The sequence below is a fragment of the Protopterus annectens genome, chromosome 5.part0 (genome assembly GCF_019279795.1).
Source record: "Protopterus annectens isolate FY-2018-M chromosome 5.part0, PAN1.0, whole genome shotgun sequence".
Lineage (NCBI taxonomy): Eukaryota > Metazoa > Chordata > Ceratodontiformes > Protopteridae > Protopterus > Protopterus annectens.
This window is the reverse complement of record NC_056735.1, coordinates 460,430,142-460,455,853: the sequence shown is the minus strand read 5'-3', so window position 1 is coordinate 460,455,853 and position 25,712 is coordinate 460,430,142. Positions and strand designations below refer to the sequence as shown.

The 25,712-nt window shown below is 37.9% G+C and overlaps 1 protein-coding gene across 9 annotated transcripts in view; it reads left to right on the top strand.

Annotated features, from left to right (window-relative positions):
- DMD (dystrophin) overlaps positions 1 to 25,712 on the top strand; it is a 9,298,038-nt gene that overhangs the window by 7,316,733 nt on the left and 1,955,593 nt on the right. For all 9 annotated transcript variants that reach the window (XM_044072398.1, XM_044072396.1, XM_044072400.1 and 6 more), the window contains one exon: positions 18,288 to 18,444. In XM_044072398.1, the coding sequence (XP_043928333.1) occupies positions 18,288 to 18,444 (157 nt within the window). The remainder of the gene's footprint in view (positions 1 to 18,287; positions 18,445 to 25,712) is intronic.

Here is a 25,712-nt window from a genome sequence, read left to right as displayed (position 1 = left end):
TATTTTATTAATCTGTATTATCTCCAGAAAGCCAAGCTGGTTAAATATGCATTTTGTTCAAGTTGTATACTACCAGAAACATGCACACTCTGAGGATTGGTATGGGGGCCTACATTCTAGAAGTTGTCATCCATTTCTAAAAATCATGGCAGTAATACTGATACTTACAAAATTAAACTCTGATTCTGACAAAGCAGACTCTGAGCCTAACTCTTGTATGATTTTTTTTTAATAGGGGTATCTGCTGCCCCTGTCATGGGGGTCATGCACCCACAATTCTGCTGGTTATATAAAATAACAACAAGATCACTATACTTCAGAGCAGGGGGAAATACTTTGGGATACAATAGTCATGAATCTAATATATATATATTCCCCATATTCACTCCTAAATTCTCATTATTCTAATAATCTCATTTACTGTCCTCAATGATCTGCATCTATATGATATTTGCCTAACTTGTATGTGCCTGTAAGCTTTTGTACAACGTCATGGATTTACCTTTACTTTTTCATATTATTAACAAAGATAATATTTAGCCATTTGTGATTTTTGTACACTGGAGGTTGCTGTGCTTCACATCTCTAACAAGTGTCAGCCATACAATAGTGTAATCTATCTTCCACTGCCCCAGGAAGAAGTCATAGCCATAGGCTGTTAAGTTCTACCCTGTTGGTCAACCCACAGACTCAGGGCTAATGAGTTATACCTTATTTTACACCAGCAGATTCAGTAATGCATACACCAGCAGTCCAGCTTAATGGATGAAAATTTTGACCAAAAACTAACATTAAAAAAAGCTTTTTTATATATAATTGTCAGTTGAAATAAAGGTCACAAAATAAATTTCTTTTATTTTTAGAAAACCACAAAATCATTATAACATACTTAGTCAAGTGATAATGACATTGTTCATCTATATTTGAAAACATTTTCAAGAGCATATAAAGACCTCACTTAGCAGTCAGGAAACTGGACATAGGTTCATAGATTAGTACTAAGCTAACTGCCCTTGCAAGCCATTTTAAGTCTAGCCAATTATCCCTTGTGAGACTCAAACCCAGCACCTTGTGTTTGTAAGGCAAACACCTTAACCATTAGGCCACCCTCCCACCATAGTCATTCCTTAATGTGTGGAACTGAAGAGCAGTGGTAAATGATATGCAGTGAAGGGTGTGTGTGTGTGTGTGTGTGTGTGTGTGTGTGTGTGTGTGTGTGTGTGTGTGTGTGTGTGTGTGTGTGTGTCTGTGTGTGTGTCTGTATGCGTGTGTGTATGTGTGTGTGTGTGTGTGTGTGTGTGTGTGTGTGTGTGTGTGTGTCTGTGTGCATCTATGTGTGTGAGTGTGTGTGTGCGTGTGTGTGTGTGTGTGTGTGTGTGTGTGTGTGTGTGTGTGTATGTGTGTGGTATGGAATTAATTAATGTCACTGTCTGCAGTGCATAAAGTGTAGGGTTAAAGGCTAGCCAAATGAGAAACTCATGTATTCCTGCTACAGCGGCACTGTACTGGGATGCTAATACCTTTTCTCCACTATACTGGGGGGGTCAGGGAAGCACATCATCATATTACAGATAGTGTAAAGTAGGGGCAATATAATGAGAAATTAAAAGCTGTTGTGCTGAAGAGGATATTATTATTTTTTCATTATCTAATGCTGCTTCTGTCTGCAAAATTATAATATACCCTCCTCTGAGTCCTGGAGTTCAATGGATGAGAAGCTCATCACTACAGGTAGCATCACTACATCTGTTAGAGAACAGGACTTGGTTGCAAAGCCATACTCAGTGCGACCTGCTGGCATATATCTTCCCCATGCTGTTGACAGACACCTTTGCAGAGCTGACAGTGACCATGGGTAGAGCTATAGCCCAGCCTGAAATGGTCAAATTCCAGTCTAGTTCATCTCTGCATGTTGACCATATGAAGGTGTAGTAGGGGCACACCTTATGCTAGTCTGCACCATTGTGGAAAAACATATAAATCCAATATACAGAATCAATCACTATTTGCAGATATTTTGCAGATCGCAACCCTTGTTCCAGTACAGATAACTGTAACAGAGAATTCCAAATTCATAGTTAGCCATCCATAAAACTGTCTAAAAGATTTTACCTAAAAAGTAAGTGATCATAATTTTTCTAAAGGACAAGACCCCCTGAATCACTTTGTGGACTCTGCATACACATACCCCTTACTTACATTTTCCACTCCAAGGTCACTCCACATTTAAGTAAAGGAATAATCCTTGAGGTGAGTTCTGTTTCATAGTTATGCATATAGTTTGGTAATATATGGAATGTTTTACTTTGTAATTGTGAGGGAAAACTCCAACCCCTCATTTCAGAAATGCACAGGAAAATGATTTGCTGAAATGGCAAGCATTTGGCAATCAATGTGCCTAGTTTTAACATGAGCAGTACCTGCTTTTTCCAAAATAAAGTAGTTATTTTTATCTCTGTAACATGCCATTAATGATGGAAACTGCACCAATCATACTAACTGAGAGGGACTATTATAGAAATGCACTTGTTATTAGCGCACACAAAAACCATAAGAATTACAACCTAGGATACCAGAAAGGTTGTTTTTTTTTTTTTTTAAGATAACAACCCAGATGATATGCTCCTCTCTTAATCAGACTCCAGAGATGAATGTGGTGTGATCACATTTGATTTCCAGCTGTACATGTACAACTGTTGACAACGTAGTAGATATGTATACAGAAAATGGACAGATGTACAGAGGCTGAGCAGAATGAGGAAAACAGCTATTAGCAGACCTGAAATGCTAATGGAAACAAACTGCTGGAGCAGTAGATGAGTTCATTAATGCATTATAACAACTCACCCTTTACAGATTCATCTGAAAAAAGTAACTTGCAATACTGCTGTCTTTGTGACGAAGTTACAAAATGCAGTGGGACTACTATAGTTAATTTTCATCTTCAGAATACATGAATGTCTTTAAGAAAGAAACATGTTAATTAAAAGAACTCTTTAGTCTACGAATGCCTATGCAGACCCAGAACAGATGACTGAATAAGTGGTCACATGTTTAGGCAAAGTTGTAGCAATGTCATTTGGTGTCCTAAACAATGCCCCCATTTGGCTACTCCACCACAAGACTGACAACCACAAAAATGTCAAAGGTATGGACAAAACAATTACATATTAACAATAAAAACTTGTTACTATTCAAAAAATGTGCTTGCTGATTGGACAAAACAATTAGCATGCCTGTTGTAAATCTTGCCTTACCTCCAGGAACACATCACAGCCAACTCAACAATGGGAATATCAGATGTCCAAAAGTGTCCTCATGTGAACAGTAGGACTCGTGTACTCCAAACTCCTGACTAGATAAAAATGGTGTAAATATAGTTCTGCTAAGCACGAACCTGTACCGTTACTTGTCCAAAACATGTGCAGTTCATTCCATAGACATCCATATGTATGTGAAAGAGTGGATGAACATTAAAATACCTGTATATACTGACATTATTTAGAAAAGGTAAGAATCATTCTTATGTAAACAACATCACTGTGAAATATTAATATTAATATTAATAATCCACTTCAGTGTGTGGGCAGTGCTGGATGTACTCACAGTTGGCATGGTTTTGCTAACCATGGCCAAATCTAACATTACTCACACACAGTTGTCAATTACTCCTAAAATAGCAGGTCTATATCACGTAGTCAAAGTATGACAACTTCAAATGTTATATGGTCGAGAAACCCCCCTGCACCCCCCACACCCCCCCGCTCTTTAAATCTACCAACTCTGAGACCACACTACAGTTTCCCTTTACTGCACTGTAGGGTGGTATCGGAGTTGGGATAATTAAAGAGTGGGGGGTAGGGTGTGCAGGGTGGCTTGCCACCCCTTCCCCCGCTTACAACCCTTTATTTTCTTCTTTTTTTTTTTATGTGTTCAAAATTCTGTAAGTTCAAACATATAGGTTCGAACATATGGTGTTTGAACTTACAGATTTTCAACTACGTGATATAGACCCTAAAATAGCTCCTTGCTAAGCTGTAGAATAATTCCATTTTGCTAAACAGCTACAAAGCACTATTATATAGGCACATAATAGTTCCTTACTGCATTTTATAACAAACACAGCTGTTTAAATGTTTACTGATAATGCTTTTGATCTCAGGGTCTGATTTGCACCTCTTTTAAAGCTCTGATCATGCCCCCCCCCCAGCAGCTAGCATCTATGGCAGCCACCCCTTTCTCCCCCTTCCTATACATTTGTTGCTACCTTTCCCAGTCACAAGTTGCTGTATAGATCTGCCAAAATTAGACACTTTGCAGCTATCACTGGCTGTGGTAAATTATAGGTTATCAATTCTGTATGCCATTATGCCTACTTTGGCTTTTGATGATGCAACAGAAATATGCTGAGAAGTCCAGGGCAGGGTGTATTTCTGAATCGGGATTGCCTGTACTGCTTTCTTACATCACTATGCACATTTGCAATGGAAATAAAACCTCAATTTCAAACCACTGTGAACAAAGCCATACAGAAGGGGGATTTTAATTCACTAGTTAAACATTATTTGAAAAATACATTGTGTAAATTAGAGCTTTTTTTTAGATCAGGAAATACAATAAATTCACTTGTGCTGTTTTTTTTTTTTTTTCTCCTTCTCATACCACTCTTCTACCCCCTAAGGTAATTCATTTTGTTTATAACCCAGCAGGGTGCCTTGTTTATTGTTTAAAGGTAACATCTGTGTTTGTGATGGATGACATTTCAGCTTGCTTATGGTTCCTTAGCTGATAGGCTCTGTGGAATGATATTAACTATAGATAGGGAGTGCTTGATGTTACCTTTTATTTGCCAGACGTCTACTGAAAAGTAATGTAGAGCATGCACTGTCTATCAGGCACTCAGATATCAGCAGACGGAAAGTCCATTTTCTAATGATTCTTATAACCTCATTCTGATTCATGTAAACATGGCTTCCACTACCACATTAAGTGTCAGTCCAAGATTAATAGGAATTTCCACTGTACACATATCACTTCTTACTAGCACACTCTCTTTACTCTGTTCAAATTGTACCCATAGAATGTAAGCTTTTATTAGTATTATTTTATTCATCATTTATGTTTTTTATTTTTATATTTTGCTACAAACCCCATTGCTACTGATATTCTAGCTTCTATTCTTTACCAGTTTATGAAATGAGCACATACAGCTCTGGTCTAATCTCATGTTCCAAGATACAAAGGAAGGCTTGTGTAAATGTTCTTTTTACTACCTGCATTTTTCTGTAGTCTGCCTTATTGAAATCAGCATTCATATCAACCCCATTTTTCCAATTTTGGGGTTGGTATCACATCAACAGTAACTTTTACCTAGAGCCAATCTGCCTTACTGAAACGACCGCTATTTTCAGAGTGCAAAAAATTACACCTTTGATTCATATACATGCCTCTTCTTATTGGATGACTCATGAAAATATTCATACATAAAAGTACTGGCAGCAATCTCTGCCTTCCTTTTTCCATTATACAGCAAACCTGTTCTCAGCTACAACTGTAAAAAAGATGCTATTTTATTGAATCTGTTTACCAGGGTACAGCAGTGATCCTAGAGGACCATTTTCAGACACAGGCAGAGAGTAAACACTCATGAAAAGTAGAATTGAATATAGCACTGATTTCAATTTGATACATTAAATATGGCCCTGAGCTGTATAAATTACAACCAAGAATAACATAGATGATTACGATTACGTCACTGATCATAACCTACTTAATACCTATAATATGTCCAAGATATGGATGCCAAGGAATGAATCATGGCATCCATGTTGAGAACACATAAGGGGCTATTATCAGTGACACGATCATAGTTCTTAGTAGTGCATGGAGCTTGATCTGCTCCATGCACTATTAGCTGCAATGAAAAAAATTGTTACGTGTTTTGATGGCTTTCAAAGTGTAAAATACTTAGCAGATGCTGTCCGAAAGGCAGTGTAATGCTGTCCATTTACAATGACATTTCATGCCTCTCAACTGTCTGGATTTTCACAGAAGTTCCAAATTATTGCTTCATATGTTGGTTTGTTCCTCATAAAATCTGTGGTTTTCTGACAAACCACTGAGAATTGAAGTTATTAAATAAGGACATACACTGGAGTTTCAGAGTTCGTATTCTTCAGAAAATACATGCTAACACATCCTGTTATTCTAGCAACTAAGTTTGTTTGAGGAAGATGGGGACACATTACCAGTACAATTTTTTTATTTTTGCTCCTATCATTTGCAGGTGAGTACTGGCAGATTTTACTGACTGACACTAGACCCGACCCTAACAAATTTAGCAGGGGGTGCTTAACATTTGTTAAGGTCAGGTCTCTCCCAACTCTAGCGCTTAGCTGGTTTGCCTTTTTCAGAATATCAGAACTTAAAAACTAAAAGAAAAATCTAGCCAAGCTCGAGTTTCCACTGCATGATTCCTTAAATCTCTTGTATTAGAGGCACATGGGATATATGCAAATGATCTCTTAAGGACATCATGTATTTCAGCTATATGTCAATTCCAAATGCCCAAGCCTTTTTTTCTTTTTAAGTATGTTATGGACAAATTCAGGCTAATAAAGTCAAACTCCGCTAGCTGTGGACATGCATGTTTCAGCCTTCTTATGGCTTTATCAGCACAGCATATGTCGACTGTTTGGCTAACCTTTTGAAACACAGGGTTGTCATACCTAGCGATGTCCATAACCATTAAAGTGTCTGCAAAATATCCCAACTAACAAACTAAAACAATTAGTAAAAAGGTCACACAGACAAACCAATCAGTAAAAATTAAAAGACAAATCTAGCCAAGCTAGTGATTCCTTAAACCTCTTGTAATAGAGACACATTGGATATATGCAAATGACCCTTTAAGGATATTAGGTGTTTCAGCTATATGGCAATCCAGAATGACTTTTTCCTGTTTAAGTTTGTCTGTATGACCTTTTTACTCATTGTTTTAGTTTGTTAGGGTATTTTACAGACACCCTAATAGTTATGGACATTAGCCAGGTACGACAACCCTGTGTTTCTAAAGGTTAACCAAACAGTCCACTAATGTTGTGCTGATGAAGCCATAAGAAGGCTGAAACATGCATGTCCACAGCTAGTGGGGTTTAGCTTTATTGGCCTGAATTTGTCCATAATGACCTTAGAAAGAAAAAGTCATGGGTATTCAGAATTGCCATATAGCTGAAACACCTGATGTCCTTAAGGGGTCATTTGCATATATCCCATGTGCCACTAATACAAGATACAATTAAAGAATCACACACTGGAAACTCTAGCTTGGCTAGATTTTTCTCTTAGTTTTGACTGATTGGTTTGTCTGTGTGACTTTTTTATTCATTGTTTTAGTTTGTTAGTTGTGATAGTTTGCAGACACCCTAATGATTATGGACATCAGCTGAGTACAACAAGCCTATGTTTTTAAAGGTTAGCCAAACAGTCCACTGATGAAACCACAAGAAGGCTGAAACATGCCTCTCCACAGCTAGTGGAGTTTGGCTTTATTTGCCTAAATTTGTCCATAAAAGACTTAAAAAGAGAAAAAAGTCATGGGCTTTCAGAATTCCCTTATAGATGAAACACCTGATGTTGTTAAGGATTCATTTGTATATATCCCATGAGCCTTTAATACAAGAGGTTTAAGGAATCACACAGTGAAAGCTCTAGCTTGGCTAGATTTTTCTTTTAGTTTTTCCTGATTGGTTTGTCTGTGTGACCTTTTCATCCATTGTTTTAAAATATCAGAATGTAATCAAATCACTATGTGATAATTAAGTAAAGATTAGACAAACTAATAAAATGTGTTAGTTTAGAAGCATACATACAATCACTGCATAAATTTAACAATTAATGTTAAAACTTTCTAGAAAATGGATAAAAATGGAAATGATATTCTAGTAGAGAATAACCGTTTTCTAATAGGATATTAATATACAAGGAGAGCCTAATAAAAGAAGTTTGTGGCATCACATCAACATATTAAACTACCATGAAGCACAAACTGAAAAAACAATATCTAGCATATCACTTTAGCTGTGAATGTGACTTATTAGCCATAAGGCATTAAAAATGAAAAAAAGAGATGGAAAGCACAACTAAATCAAGTAACTGCAAGCACCTTCTATTCCCTTCCCCTTCAATGACCACTGCTCTTAGAAAGCTGAGATAATGACAGGAAAATAAATAAACAAATAGAAGTAATGCAAGTAACTACAGCATAGTGTGTGTTTTTGTATGTGTATCTATATTTCTGTATATATGAGTGAAACCCTGTCCCATTGCATTTATAAGCATATCTGTGTCTGGGTGGGTGCATGTGTGAACATTAATTACTTACATAACATATTTTTTATAGGTGCCAAGTAACCGAAACCAGCAGTTTAGGGATCACTGCAAGGACAAGCTGTATGCTTACATGCATACAAGGACACTAAGTGCCCAGGCATCCTGTGGTGCTCAGTAAATGCAACTATATATCCTCTCATAAAATGGGGCACTTGATCCAGACAATAGGCTGCAACATTGCCAAATGTGCAGTGTGTGCAGGTTATTGGTACACACATACAACAGGACATTGAATTCCCTGACAGTGAATAACAACAATGCAGAGTGCACAGTGTCTTCACAATATGGACACATGCATGTAACATGGGGAAGGCAGCACTGTAGAGTTTGCAAGCTTGGAGCACATGCATGCATACATACAGTAGGGCTGTCATTGACTAGGCAGAGAACAACAACATTGTTGCGTGTAAGGAATGGTTTTGCCATTTGCCCATGTTTGAGTCATGGTGAGAGCTCTCTGTGTGTTGTTTCCTATGCTTCATAGCTCCCAGATGTTCAGGATGCTGCCCAGTATGTGGTAGTGAGGAACACTACCACATTCATCTTACCATCCATTTAGGATACTGGCCAGTATTTTCATCTCTTTAGGTTGCAAGATTTCAGGCCTTTCACTGCAGTTCATCCCTAGATGCCTAGCTTGGGGCAGGATGTGTGACAGCATGCCAGCATGGAGCAAGAGTGTATCTCCTGGTTACTTTATCTCTATAGATAGTTGTTTACCAGGATAGTGCACTGATAAGTACTGATCAGTTTCAGGTTTCAACCCAAGTGAAATACAAAACATTTCACACACACAAGAAAATACAGAAATGTAAGCAATAAGGGAGTAGCGCCGACTAGTTACATAGAAAAAAACTCTAGATATATATACATACTAGTGAACATGCAGATTGCAATGCACAATGTAAACATCAATCTCTAAAGTGAATAACCTTCAGTTAATCTGAGAAAGGAGAAGAGATTTGGAAAAGAGATATAAATAGTTAGTTAGGTGATATGCCCTGTGTTGAAGCAGGAGCATTTGACTTGGACAAAGTGTTTTTTGACTTGCATTCTGAATTTGAACTTGTGTCAAGTTCCTTTAGGTGCCTGATGGGAGAATGCATGTGCAGTGCTGTAGAGTTTTGTTCAAGGGGTAATGAGAGTTGGTTGTGAGTCGTGTCTCAGGTTTTATGGTTGTAGTATTGCTGTGTGCTGTGTGTATTGTCTGTGCCTGTGCATGACTATTTTATGTGAAGCCTACTGCCCATCTAATTCTGTCATATTAGTAGCTCAACGTTTTGAATTAGAATACATTTGCTGCAGATGGCTCCGGCTTCTGGCCTGCCCATGTCTGAATTATGTAGGCAATATTATTTGTATTTCATTGTCCAGTTATATATGCTTCATGCATTGTTAAGACCTGTCTGTAGGTGATGACATACCTTTTGTGGAACTATGTTGCTTTTTTGTGAATGAATCACTTTGGCCATTTAAAAGATTTAGTTCTATGCATTAGTCTTATGTTGTATGTTCACCACTTTTTCTTAATTCTGCTTAACAAAGTACTATTTTTGCTTCTCTGGAGTGTTTACATTTTCTTCAAGATGAGTCATTTTATTTTAACTCAGAAATAAAAAAATACTTCAAGGCCCCAAACTTAACTACCAAAAGACTGTAAAACAACAAACTAATAGCCTGACTGCCTCAAAATCAAAATCATTAGAAAACACAGCTATACCACCTGGTTAGTTATTACCTCGGCCCCTCTTCACATCTGTGTAAAACAGATTGAGTTGTATAAGTCCCCCGTTCTTTGTTATAGTCATCTGCTAACATATAGACTGGGAGCATTCTCTGCAGGTTAGCAACTCTTGTGCATGAATTCCTATTGTGTATATGTGATGTGAAATCTTCTGCCATTTCCATATACAGTGGGTGGAACTATGCAGTGTCTTGGCAATTAAACTGAGTTTTGCCCCTGCTGAGAATTTCATACAAGAGTAGTCATGGCACTACACTCCAGACAAATACCACTTACATTAGCAGTACTGAGAGGCATACTGTCAAAATAACAACAGTCCTGCAGCGTGCTTGTATCGCAATGACAATATCACCTGATAGACAAGACTGCAGGAGGTCACAACTATCCCATAGAATTCTTCCAAAACAACAGGCATTCTAGAACATCTCTTACCAGTGCTTATACTTTTACCTCTTTACTGTCTTCATTTTTCTTCTTAGAAAGTTAACCCTTTACTCCAAACAATTTGGGCAGTCCAGTTAGATTACCAGATTTTTGTGCAATTATTTGGTGCTCTTTATGACTCGGAGGACAAAATAAATCAGATTTATGAGGACAGAACAAACATTTGAAGGGAAATTAGAGACATTCTGCAAAAAACAGGGATAGTTGAGAGGTATGGGCAGCACCCAAAAGGGAATATGTAGTCAAAATAATCATAGTGCAGAATATACATCATTTTTCTGGATGTGGTAGATTTTATATGATGCAGTTATAATTTTCTGATGTTGTAACTTAGTACGAACAAGTACTAGCTGAAGAATTTAAGAATGAGTAACTTTAACGACTGAGATCATTAAAATTACATATCCTTAAAAACATAATTCTGATGCTTCTTCATTTTCAGACAGTTTGGTATGGTCTGACATTAACATAACATCCACAATGTCAAAAAAAAAAAAGAATTCAAGAAACTGCAGCTATAGTCAACTTTCCATCTTCAAAATATGGAACAATAATATACTACCTCTCATAAGATGGAACAAATGGGGCAAACTGGAACATTTATTAACAACAAGGGAGGGAGCTCACGGCATGGGCAGAATGTTACTTTATACTTGTTTTGACACATAGCCAGTTCTTCTACCATTAGAGACTCCCAGGAAAACAAATCAAGGTGCAAAAGTCCAAGGGCACAGATGACCAAGCCAAGCAACTTCCCTCACAAAAAAAATACAAGCAACTCCTGTTAGCATCAAACAATCTAGCAATATAAGTAACAGCAGGCTTGCAACATTGTGAATACCATAGCATCCATAATAGCAACAAGCAAAAGAATTAAAAAACTACAGTCAGTCAAGCTTCCATCTTCAAAATGTAAAATACTATACTATCTTGCACAAAATGGAACATCTGGTTAAAACATGACACAATCAATAACAACTAGGAAGAAAGCTCAATCTGTAGTTCAACTGTACTAACACCCTTTACCCTCTTGATCATTTCTAAACAGACCAACTATGAAACACTCTATTCTGTTCACTGGCCAGTGACTATTTACAGTCTTGCTGCTGAAATGATGGGGCCCGAGTTGGAGCTCATATGGATACCAGTTATTTGCAATCCACAAAGCATTTGGGGGGGACCACAATCTTATAAAAATATAAAAATGACGGCCAGAGCCTCTCACCACTCCATTGAGAATATCCTAGTGACCAGGCGTCATGGTTCCTCTGATGAGAAAAGTAGAAAGTCACCTACCAGAACTCTGATAATCATCTATGGCTTCTCGGTACTAGGCCCGAGGGAACTCCTTTTCTTGCTGAATCATAGCAGGCGTGGAGCTACTGGTTTCAGACTTCTCTCCTGATTCCACCAAATACCATCATCCAGGATTTTAGCCAGAGACAGACACAAATCTGCTACTTCACTTCCCTGTCCCAAAGCACTAGAAAAGAAAATCCTATCATGCTGCAAGGCCCTTTTCCCTCCAGCTACGTGTTTCAGTCTTCCCTCCTTCAGCAAGTGTTCCAGTCTGTTCTTTCACTTTTGAAATTGCCTTTTATATTCCTGAAAAGGAGCTCCACCTTGTAGTGTAATAGAAAACTACAGTCTATTACTTCTACATGAAATACAGTGGAAGCCACACCGGGAAAGTCCAACTGGCCCAAAGACCCCTTTTCAGCAGAGGCCCAGGGAGAAAAGCTGCATGCACTTAACAAAGTCACAAGAAGAAATTTTACTTACATAACATGATAGCTAACAACATAGCTTAAAACTATTTCAGCTCACAACAGATTGTAGAAACACAAAGATAATAGATTGCAACATAGCTTATTCTGTTTTATTGTATATACAAGACCTGAATGAAGAAGTAGATACTGAATTACATATGTCAGTTAGACAAGCGTGACATTAGTTATAGTCATTGTAGGAGATAGACATACATTGAGGTAAGCTGAACAGGGGACAGCATCCAGCAACTGGAAGATCAGTTGGAATGATGCATAAAAAAAGAATGTGAAGAGGGTAGATGGTAAGGGTCTATATTATATTATCGCACACTTACAAAAGCAAACGATAAATAATTGACCCCATGTAAGCGAAAGCTTACAACGTCGAAACCTCAGAACTGCGATTTTGTTCCGAAATAAAAAAGAAAAAAACACTTTAAAACATTATATAATGTGGGGGACTGTGCTCCCCACACCCCCTGACGTGGGAGGCTGTGCCCCCACAACCCCCCTACTTAAATATACCAACTCCAAGATCACACTACAATGCCGAAAATGGCAAAGTAACAAAAGCGGCCAAGCGAATTCTTTCCCAGGGAAAGAATTTGCTGAAAAGCTGCTTCGCTATTTTGCCTTTTCGCTCTTTTTGGTTCTATCAAAATGCATTCGACAAACTGCATCTGCGATCTGGTAATAGGAACCCGATGGTAAGGGGGAGCAGAGAAATTCTGTATCACCTTTTTGCATTTTACCATACACCTATCTATTCAGTCATTGTTAACTTGAGAGTAAGTTGAAAAATTCTGAGCCCCTCCCCACACACAAACACAAATTATTCTCATATTATGTCTTAGCATCTCTAGTTCAAAGTGTCAGACATAAGCAACTTTATCCTTTCTCCCCATCTCAATTATTATTACATTATTCTAACCACTACTTTGCTAATACTTTGATAATTGATCTATATACATGCACTTATTCACACACAAACACACACACACACATCAGTCAGAGCCACTTGTATGACTATATACCTCACACATTTGCTTGAGATCAAGTGAATTAATTAATTCATAAATACTGGCCCAGAAATGTGTTTGTGCTTACTCATGTCAGAACCACACAGTGCAATTCCCTTCTGTCCTCTCAACTTCTTAGCTCAAGAATCAGAAACAAGAAACATCAGAAACAGCTTATATACTTAGAAAGTTGATAGGATAACAAGCTTTGCATTATCAAACATTTTGGGAATTATGCAAAATCAGAAACTCATATGCCTGTCATTATTTAGTGACCACTGTCTGCAACTATTTGCCAGAAGCCACAAATTTTACAAGGAGCAGACCAATATACTTCTCAGTTGTTTTGCTTAAGAATTTAGACAAAGCTAAAAGTAGTGTGGGGGGGGGCAAAAATGGGCATATTTAAACTATTATTTTATGTATTTGTCAGCCAGGTAAACCCAATAGGCAAAGTGTCCCTTCTCAGGGCAGCATATAAGCACTGTTTGTTTAACTGACTTGCGTAAAGTCACAAAGTAAGCAATTGGTGGTGAAATGATTCAAACTATGCACCTTTGATTGCAGGAAGCAGTTCATTAACATAAGGCTCAGACAACTTAAAAATCACTTAACATGTTAAAAGAATAATACAAATTGCATGGAAATGCATTCTCTGCATGGTAATAATTATGAAACTGTAATGACTGGCATTAGTGACTGACAGTAATCCTCAATGATTTACTAGAAAAGAAGTTGTATAGGGAAGGGCATAAATATGAAGCAAAATTAGTGATGTTCTCCAAAATCAGAAACAGATAAGAGGCAAACTACTATCATTCACTCAAAAAGTTAATAGAACAGATTTTGTATCAACATACGTTTTTTGAACATTTGAATAACAAAAACTGCAAAACTCTAATAATTGGCATTAATGACTGTCTACAAACTTTAGTGATCTTAGCCCTCAGTGATTTATTAGAAAGCAAAGACACACGTGAAGGTCTGGCAGTTAGTATCGAGGATTAAAGGCTCTAAACTCCTAGTTAGCTCCTTCTTATAGTCAAGGGTACTGGGTTTTATTCCTTCTACATCCATTTACCAGCTGTGCGACTTTGATCAAGTTGCTTAACCAGACAATGCTCCTTAGTTGCCCCTTTACTTGGTTTAAACAATAGAAATGAAAACATAGGGCATACATGTGAGGCTAAATATTCATGTGCATCTTCTAAACAATAACAGCAGAGACAGACCATGGTCAAATGGGGCCCTAGACAGAGTAATGGACCAGACACCACCCACCCATATCAGTATCCCATTACATGGCTCCCTCCAGTTACCATAAAACACTATTGAAATCTGTCCGTGTACATATTAAATTATTCTTTACTTTTACAATGATCACATAAATTTGGATTTAATTTAAAACTTTTATTTAAAGTTTTAGAGCACAAACTGACAGCCAAAATGAAACACTATCATATTGACAGCAGACAGTATGAAAAAGTAGACTTCTCTTCCTTTGAAGCTCACATTTATTGAAAATGTATTTAGTAATCCATTAAACTACAATATGTATGCAAGGATTCGTAGTCATATAGCATATAATAAAGCACTAATTGGGGGTGAAGGCTGCTTATTGTCTGAGTGAGTTGTTCACAGTCACAACATAAGCAAATGGAAGTAGGAGGATTCAAGCCCTGTACTTTTAGCTTCAGGAAGCAGTTCATTAACACTTTAGAGACTTAAGTGCCAGCCAACTCTAATGCATTTAAAAGGTTAACACCACTATAATAGGTGTTGCATGGGCATGCCATTTTAAAGACAAGGAGAAGTATGAAGCTCTGCTAAAAAAATATGAATGGAGGCCTATCAATTGAAGTGGAAGATTAAGGCTCCAGCTCAAAGGTACAGGGTTTGATTCTTTAAGGCTAAATGGTTTGAGTCTCCAACTGTGTGACTCTAAGCAAGTCATATAAACACCTACTTAAATGTGGCAACACACACACACACACACACACACACACACACACACACACACACACACACACACACACACACACTCACACACACACACACACACACAAACACCACCTTTTTCCACTTTGGCAGCTTAAATGTAGTACAAAACATACTTCATCCTAGTCATCTCACAGTTGCTTTTAAAAGACTGACTTCTCCTGACTGGCTTGGCTTGCCCATGCCACTCCCTCAAGATGTAATGCAGGAAATGGCTTGCAGAATCAACTGCACTTGTGCTCATCTGAGGGTTTGTTTGCTTTAGCAGTCCAGAGATCGGTGCACCCAACAGGGAACACACTTTCACAGGGGCCTTGGCCAGTGACACTGAGTTTACATCATGCACTGCTAGAATTGTACTCCTGCTGCCCTGACATGAAATCTGCTTGCCCATCAGACACCACTCAGTGATTGCTGTTCAACTGTCATTATTCATTTACCAAAAAAAAAAAAAAACAAGAGGATATGCGCACCAGATTCAAGAGCTCCTCAGAAGTTTCCTTCTATATACCTAGAATGCCTCAGGTAAATATTTGCATTACTCATCCATTACTGATAGCAGTTTGGACAGTGTCCCTTATGATTCATAAGATAGTTTCACAGAAGCTCTCCAAGACGACCCAAAATTCATTCTCAATTAATCCTGTCTAGAATGTAAGTTTCTGTTAAAAAAAGATAACATTGCTGCTATAGCATTACCAATGGCATGAGTGGATATACGTTTATTAAATAGCAAATAATCTGTCTTGTTCCTATCATGGCCATTGCTTTTAAAGTCTTCCTGAATTTTTGTAAAAAACTTTGAACCTGCAAATTCATGCCCAAGTAGTAAAGTGCAGATACGTTTTAAAATGCTTAAAGCCACTTTGTTTTGTAAATGTTTTCAATTTCTGTGTCATAAATTATGAACATGTATTGCTAATTATCTGTTCAGGTAAGCCATGTCTTGCAGCTGTTGCCTCTGTACTGATATTGTCATTTTGCATGTCACTGATGCCATGCATTTTATTTCTGGGTATTTAAATCAACATTCAGTGCAGCTATAAACACTGAGTCCAGAACTGCTGTACTAAACCAATGTTCTTAAAGTTTCCAAATGATCATTCTTCATCTGAATTGCTGTCAGAATCTGTTGCTCAGGACAGAATGTAGCCATCAATTTTTCCCTGCAATATTTGTATAATACACTTCCCTTTTACCCTCTCAGCAACCACAGCAGAAGGAAGTATATTTGGAGTGTACCATTTCACATTTTAACAGGCAGCTTGAAGATGTATTAGGATGCCCATTCAGGACATATAACTATATATATGTATATATATATATATATATATATATATATATATATATATATATATATATATACTACTTGATCCACAAAAATCAGTGTAACGTGAGAAGATCTTCAGTTAAGTAACAATGTACTAAGGCCAAAGGACGTTCTTTAAACATTTCTTTACCTACCAGTCACTTGCATATGTTACTTAAGCAGTTGCAGATTTCTTCGTTTAACAGAGACTGAGAAAATGCCATGCAATAATTAAAGACATTAGTGTCAGCATTTTGCTGTTTGCCATAAAATTAGAACATCCCTTTTTTCATATCATAGCTTGTAGGTATGAATAGCACAGTTACAGCAGAGACTTACCCTATGTTTAAAGATTTAACACATTGGTTTTCATTTAAACATCACTGTCAACCCCATACCTAGTCCTGCTTATGTACAGCCTCCACCCCCACCCCTGTAATAAAATCAGACCACTATTAACCAAAGAACAGTGTTGCTTAGAAAATCTCTGTGTTGTTCTGTTTTAATGAATGATAAGATCAAGAACTCAAATGGTTGTGGGAGCAAGCACAGTAGTTTTTACCACATGGGTATGAACCCTAGCAGCAGTCTCATTTGGCCTACTTGGCCAATACTTCTTCTTCTTCCGGCTTTTTTCCAGTTAGGGGTCGCCACAGCGGATCACCTGTCTGCTCATGATTTGCAGTGGAGTTTTACGGTGTCAAGTTGCCAGCCTGGCACCCAACCTTCCATAGAAGGCACACACACACACACACACACAGACACACACACACACACACACACACACACACACACACACACCTAGGGCCAATTTAGAGTGTCCAATCCACCTACAGCATGTCTTTGATATGTGGGAGGAAAGCGGAGCACCCGGAGGAAACCCATGTGACCACAGGGAGGACATGCAGACTCCGCACAGAAGGCACCCCAGCTGTGGATCGAACCAGAGAACATCTTGCTGTGAGGTGGCAACGCTAACTGCTGCACCACCATGGCCGCCCCCTGCTTGGCCAATACTACATATAAATAAACCCACAGAGGATCAGAAGTGCCAGCAGGTAATAGAGTAGAAGCAGGTGTTGCTTTTTAACATGTACCAGCGTTGTTTATTAGTCACATTTACTGTGTGACTTGGTGCTGCTCAAGGCTTGTCAAAGAACTGGAGATGAAGCACTGAAAAAGAAGAATGTATTTTTTTTTTTTTTACTTCACTTCTAGTGTGTGGGGGTCATTCAGTAATATCAGAAGGGTAAGATAGGAGGAAACACCATTTATGCTAAGTACCATGATTTGGAGTAAATGCTGGACCACAGGCACATGGGTAAGGGCATGAACAAAAACTAGAAAATGTAACAGGACAAAAAAATTTAGTTTTTCAATATGACAGTAATGCTGCACTTTAATACATGCCATGTGTTTGTGTACATAACTGCAACTACACTGATTGCGCATAAATGTATGAATAAACAGCATAAACAAAATATTAAAAATTACTATTGTACTGTTAATGATGCATGTAATGTTTATAGTTAGTAAAAGAATGAACATGTGTTTCAGAATTTACTGTAGGTACAAACATGACAGATGAGAAACAGGTCCTTTTCTACTTTTAGATCCCACCTGGAAGCAAGCAGTGAACAGTGGAAGCATCTACAACATTCTCTTCAAGAACTGCTGGCATGGATTCAGCTCAAACATGACGAATTAACCAGGCAGATGCCTGTAGGTGGAGATGTCCCCACTGTGCAAAAACAGAATGATGTACACAGGGTAAGAAACCTTAGAACTTCACATTTTTCATAGTATCATCTTTATTATATTATACTAAGAGCCTCACAATATTGCAGATATTTATTATTTATTAAATTGTTTATTTTGAACATGTAAGAAGACTAGACCAGAAATCCTCTTTTCAGACACTACCCATTTACTGTAACAAGGCAGTTAAATATTAATAACACATAAACATGCATTGCTGCCTCAAAGCAGAGCATCAAAAAGTTGATATCAGTAACTAATGTAACTGAGACCAGTTAACAATAATAAGGTAACCCATGTATAAAACAACATAGTCCAGCATAAGGTGAACGAGGTGCAAACATTACGCAGAGGAAGCACGTTTATATTAATTAAAGCCTCACTGTACTTGCAAAATCAAATTTAAGAGAGATAGGAATTATGTACTTGTGCATTCTGTCAACAGACTTAGTATTTTTCAACCAAGACCTACATGTTACAAAAATTAATTAAGCATTCCTCTGATTTGGGCTGTTTGTTTAAATTTTTATCTTACTATTTAAATTTCCAATACTTTTTTAGAAGCAATGATTAGCAAGTCTCAGAAGGATACAGTGTTTAGCGATTCAGTTATGAATGATGGGTGTCTTGCCTGTCTATAGTATCTAGAAGCATTTTACTGTGCATACTAACCTAAACGTCAGCCATTGTGGTAACGATTCAAATATTTTGACTCAACAAGAAAAAATTAAGGTATTTTTTACTTGAGTTTCTGTATTTTATGAGGACAGAAGATGTTATAACTGCATAATTAAGATGCCTTTAAACTCATCTTCTGCATATATTATGCTGCTTGTAAGGAGTTAAAGAGTCCACCTTTGCAGTTACATGTCAGGTGCAACAACATTGCACCCATCTGTACCTCCTGACATAGGTCTTCTTAACGGCTACTGTTATAGAAGAGCCAGCCTCGGGGCAGAGTGTCACACAGGTGAAAACCAGTTCTGCTCATTCTTTGTGATTTGTCTGAGCTCAGTAACAGGCTACCAGAGGTGGAAGTTGTGACCAAAGGAGGTATTGTCAGCACAGCTAGCTGGAATTTTGTAAATAATTATATGTCATTTGTAAATATCAAACTAATGTATATAAGATGCTTGTGTTACAAATGTATTAGAACTTTATGCCATGTGTATATCAAACTGCTCTGTACAGATGTTTGTGTTGAAAAGGTATTTGTAAAGTGCTTGTGCTTAAAATGTATCCACAGTGTGCTCTAATGGAAGAGAACAGAAATGTACATGCACCATTGTAACTGTTTAAATCTATATGTTAACAGAGGAAACCAGACAGTTAACCTCAGTCCAGCAAACGTTAGAAAATATTTGAAACTAAATCACTTTATAGGCTAGGCCATAAAGAGGCTATCTGACAGATTTCAATGCAGCTAGAGACAAAGTCTGTACTAATTGCTACTTTGGAAGCATGAAGGAATGCAATTGTTTTATGACTTCCAGCACCTGCCAAAGATCCAAGCAATAGCCCTTGTCTATGTATTATTACAGGTAGATGCTAAATGCTACCAGTTACCAACATTGGGGGTTTTGCCTGGGAACTAGAAGTCAGATTGCCGGATATGATGTCATTCTGCAAGCTATCCCAGCAGTAATATTTTAGATATTATTTTGAGAAGTCTCTCAGTGAGACAGAGCATTCTGCATTCTGTCTTGGACCTGAGAACAAGAAGAACCATTCACGATATCTGCCTTGCTCTAAGTAAGTCATTAGGGTATAGTAACTCTCGTACATACAGTCAGGAATATAGCAAATCTTAGTTTAGATTTTTGTTTTTCTTTATTTGTGTGAGCTTGTACTGCAAGGTTAAATATTTCCTGTGGTTTTGAACTCTGATGTCACTGTGAATATATATTTAGTATTGTCTTGTTCTTTTATTATGTATTATTAAATATAGTTAATCCTTTCATTGTGGCTGATCTGTGTAGAGATATTTAAGTTTTGAGAGTACTTGCATATTTATTTGGTGACAGTGTGTAGGCCACTCCTAATAGCCTTGCTGTTGGTTAAACTACCATTTGTATTAGTGTTAATATTACACAGTAAGGCTGGACACCCTAAAGTAGCTGCTAAGGAGTGACTGGTGATAGTGGTAACTACCTTATAGTCTGGGCAGAATGGGACAGTCTTTCCCAGGTGTGTGTGTGTGTGTGTGTGTGTGTGTGTGTGTGTGTGTGTGTGTGTGTGTGTGTGTGTGTGTGCTTGCACGCGCCTGCGCTCGCGCGTGTGTGTGTGTGTGTGTAAATCAGACTTCAAAGAGTGTGTGTATCAGCTACTTGGACAGGGACACGAAGCACTGGTTGGACAGAAAGGCTGCTGGAGGTCTTGGGTTGGTCACTTAGCTGAGATCTCTACTCTATAGCTGTGTCAGTAGGGAGTCTTCTTGGAGATCTGGAGAAAGAGGGACAAACCAGCCCCGTATTGACTGTGGTCTCTGTGTGCCCTTAAGGGAAATTGCACTTGATGCAAAGCTGCATCTGGAAATATTGTGTGTTTACCTGTTATCCTCCCAGTGCTCATCCCCCCACAAGTGCCAGTGGTGAGGACTGATGCTCCTTGATTACTGGTCCAGCAGTAGGTCATCGCAGAAGTCATGGCATTAGTGGATTTGCTATGAATAATCACATCACTCTCTTATTTAAGATGTGAAACATTGTAAGTAAAATATCTAAAACTTACCGAAGTATACCCACATATAAGTTTTGCAGAAAATATCACCTGATACAACAGAGCAATCATTTTTGCAGAAAGTCTACATTCCCTTGTACCCTTCCAATGTGGGAGTTTTACCTCCACACCCCCATTCTGTATATGCCTTTTGATGGAATTGCACATATGTGTCAAGAATCCATAGGACATGCCAGAAACAAACAGAACCTCCCTCCTAGAATAATGGTTCTAGTTTCCTACCAGCCGATGTGTGACCCTAGATGTTATGTATGAGTAAATCCATAAGCTTATATTTAGGACAAAGACCAATAACCAGAGGAAAACAGATGTGGTTGCAACAGAACCCATGGAGCCAGTGGGTGCCCATTATCTAAGAGGTCATCTTCAAAGCTCTTTGCCTTACATATAGACTTGAACTTTTGTCTCCTTACTAATCTTTATGAGATAGGGTGTGTCACCTACATAAAATGTATGCCTTATGTTTCATGTCATACTTGGCTGTAGGATACAGTACCTGGGCCAATACTCTGAGCACTTGATCCAGGGATGTATATGCTATAGAGGACAAGAAACAATATATAATGTGTATTTCCTTTATCAAAGTGCAGACGAGGTTTATAGACAAACTATTAACCAAGACAGATGAAAAAAATGAGCTAGGCTGTTTCACTGATGGCAGGTTTTTCCCAAATGGAAAAGTAGCTGAAAATGTATTTGCCAAATATCTAATTGTGAATCTTTGTTATAAAGTGTTTTGCATATAGGGTACCTCTCCCTTTACACCTCAAGTATAGGGGGCTGTTATCCTGTACCCATAGTAATAATTATCATCGTCTCAAGGATCACTGCACATTAGGGAATGGAGAATAAAAAATCATGACCATGAGCACAATAATTCTAAGATGAAGTTTTAGCAAATTTGTCAAATTCAGAATTTGCCCAGGTTACATTCACCCAGGCAGACTACTCCCTGCAGACTACATGGAAGATATGAATGTTATTATTACATACAAATTTTATTTATTATTTATTTATTTTACATTTGTTTACCGGGGAAAGTCCGACTGGACACAGGTCCATTTTCAGCTGAGGCCCGGGGAGAAAAGCTCCACAAATATTACATTACATTTGTTAGCATTACCATGTATACAAAACATTAGTTAACATTAGCATGATACAAAAACAGTATTCATGCAGACAGCTACACAATTAGTTACATTATATCAGTAATATTCACAAGGTACAAGATATTCAAACTCAGAGTACAGTATGTTAGTTGAATGCAGATAAAAACAATAGTTTGATATGAGTTTTATTAGAGTATCTGCTAAAATTTGAGCAAAAGGGTAAGACAGTAGAGAATAATTTAATTTCTAGCTTTGTGTCACTAAACTATTAGTGGTTGAGGACAATGGTGATTATTTGTGAGAGTATTAATAGCAGTGAGTTGATTTGGTCTAGCCTAGGGGAAGACATGAACATAGCCAGTTTTGCATAAAATGGGATCTGATGTTTTTTTTGAAGAGGTAAGGTGAGGATGTTGAGGTTAGGTGATCGGGTAGGAGGTTCCAGGTTTTTGCAATGCAGCAGGCATAGAGTGATTTGCCAGCTTCATTTTTGTGCTTGGTGACAGTTATGTAGTTTTGTTGTGCTGATCGTAGGTTTCTGGAGGGAGTATAGGGTTGAATTAATTGTTGCAAGGCTGGGGTTTTCAAAGGAAGGTATTAGAGCTTATGGACAGTGGTAAGTTGGTTGAGTAAGAGGATTTGAGGTAACTCAAGCCAGCTGAGTTGTCTAAGGGATTGGCAGTGATGGGACCTATGAGTGGCTTCATTAGCAAATTTGGCAATTTTGTTGTAGCATGATTCAATTTTGGAAAGTTCTGCTTGGTGAAGGTTTGTAAAGATTGGGGAGGCATAAAGAAGTATAGATAACAGATGAGTTCTAGCTATGGTGGCTTTTGTGTGTCTAGTCATGTAGTTGTGGTTTCTATAAAGGAGTCCAATCTTTTTATTGACTTTCTTGATTGTTTGAGAAATATGGATGTCATGTTTAAGTTTATTGTCAATTTCTACTCCTAAGAGCTTGGTGTGTTGTGTAGGCATAATATTAGTATTGTCTTTGGATATTATTGAAAAGTTATTGTTTATGGGGGGGGGGGTCTACTTGGACTGAAAAGAATAAGTTTAGTTTTTTTTTGGGTTAAGCAGTAGTTTGATGTTGGTGAACCATTCTTCAGCTAGGGTAAAGTTGCTTTGGGTTATAATTTGGAGTTTATCAAGGGTGTGGGCTGCACTTATTATAGTTGGTTCATCTGCGTATTGGACTATTGAGGCAGAGGGCAGGGATGATGCTATGTCATTAGTAAATAATGAGAATAATAGTGGGCCAAGGATGGACCCTTGTGGTACACCAATGGGTATTGGAAGTAGGGGTGACAAGTGGTTTTCCCAGAGAACAGCTTGTTGTCAGTTAGGTAAATAACTACTGAACCAGGATAAGGTGGAAGAATTTATGTTAAAAGTGGCCAGTTTTTCTAGGAGTAGACTATGGTTCACCATATCAAAGGCTTTGGATAGGTCTAGGAATATGGAGGATATGAACAGGCTGTTGTTTCTGTGGGTAATAATAGAGTTTGAGAAGGATAGTAATGCTGTGGTAGTACTGTGTGAAGGTCTGAATCCATGTTGGGATTGTGATAACAGATTGTTGTGAAGCAGGAATTTCATTAATTGTAAGTGGACTACTCTCTCTAAAATCTTTGATAGGGTTGATAGTATTGCAATAGGGCAGTAGTTTGTAAGTTCAAGGGATTGTCCCCCTTTATGTAATGGTATTATGTGTGATATTTTCCATGATTTGGGTACTTTGGATTCAGTTATAGATCTGTTAATGAGAATGGACACAGGATAGGCTATGGCCTCTGCAGTAATTTGTAGGAATTCCGCTGGTAGTTTCTCTACTGCTGGGGTTGTTGTCTTCAGTTTTTTGAGGAGTTTGGTAATAATTGTAGTACTGACTGGTTCTAGGGAGAAACTATGTGTATTATTATCTGTGTTGGAGGGGGTGGGGGCTGTTATTGATATTGTGTAAGTGCTAGTTGTTTGGGTATTGGCTAGGGCTTGGATGGTTTCAGTAAAGTATTTGTTATAGTGGGTGGGGATGTTGTGTAGACTGTTTGGTAGTATAGGGGAAGGAGTGGAAGGTTTTCCTGGGTGTAATAGTTTAATTGACACCCAAAATTTTTGTGGGTTTTTAGAGTGTTTTTCCTGTAGGGTTTTATAGTAACTAGTTTTGTCAATTTTTAGGTGTTTTTTGGTTTGATTCTGTAGTTCATGATATTTTTTTAGGATTGGGGTTTTGTGTTTATGGAATTACAACCAGGCTTTGTCTCTTTCTTTCATTAGGGATCTGGTGTCTTTTGATAGCCATGGTGCGAGGTTGGTTTTAATTCTGGTGGTTCTAGGTGGAGCATGGGAGTTCAGGATGTTCAGAAAGGTTGTGCTAAAGTATTCTACAGCTTCATCTAGTGGTAAGTATTTTAGTGGAGTCCATATACAGGATTTGAGTACATTTATCAAGTCTTGAGCTATGAAGTACTTTTTGTTTCTTATGACCCTGATAATGGGTTGTTTAGTTAGTTGGGGTCGATTCCTAATTAGGTATGTTGCTTGATGATCACTAAGGCTATCAGGGAGACAACTTGAGGGATGGACTTGAGTGGGGTCAGATACTAGTATCCAATCCAGGATTGACTGTCGCTTAGAGGTTTTGTCTGTCCTTGTATGAGTATTAATAATTTGGGTAAAACCATGGAGGTTAATATGGGTGGTGGGGTTATGACTGTTACAGTCAAACCAATCTATGTTAAAGTCACCTGCAAGAATAGTTTCCTGTGGATGAGTGATTTTCATCCAGTTTAATAGGTTTTCAAGTACATTAGTGTTGTTGCCTGGTGGTATATAACCTCCTGCTAATATGATTTGTTTGTTGGGGTTAAGTTTTAGTGTGGCTAATATTAGTTCTATGTCTTGGATTTCTTGAGTGTTGTATTCAAGTTGTTCTATTGAGAGGTGACTTTGGAAAAGGATGGCTACACCCCTTCCTTTTTTGCCTGGCCTATCTTTACGTATAATATTATAGCCAGGGGCTGTTATTTCATTATTGTGGTGGATGGGCTTAAGTCAAGTTTTAAGTAAGTACTACGATGTCAAGTTTGTGTAGCGCTAATAGGGAATGTAGATCATGTGTTTTGTTGAGAATGTTTCTTATATTAATGTTTTGAAGGAGTAGGGATGAGCTAGGCCGGATATATATTGGATTGGGGTTAGTTGGGTAGGTGCAATTGCAGGTGTTGGCACCTGGATGTGGGTGAATATCATCACAACATGAGAGTTTTTGTAGTATGTGGATGAAGAGTTTGTTTAGTTTGTGAGTTATTTTGGTTATTTTATTGGGTGAGTTGGCTTGAAGTTTGTAGGTGCTAATTCCATAAAGATAGGAAGGTGATGGAGAAGGGTAGAGGTCACTTAGAGTTATTGATGAGGAGATAGTAATGG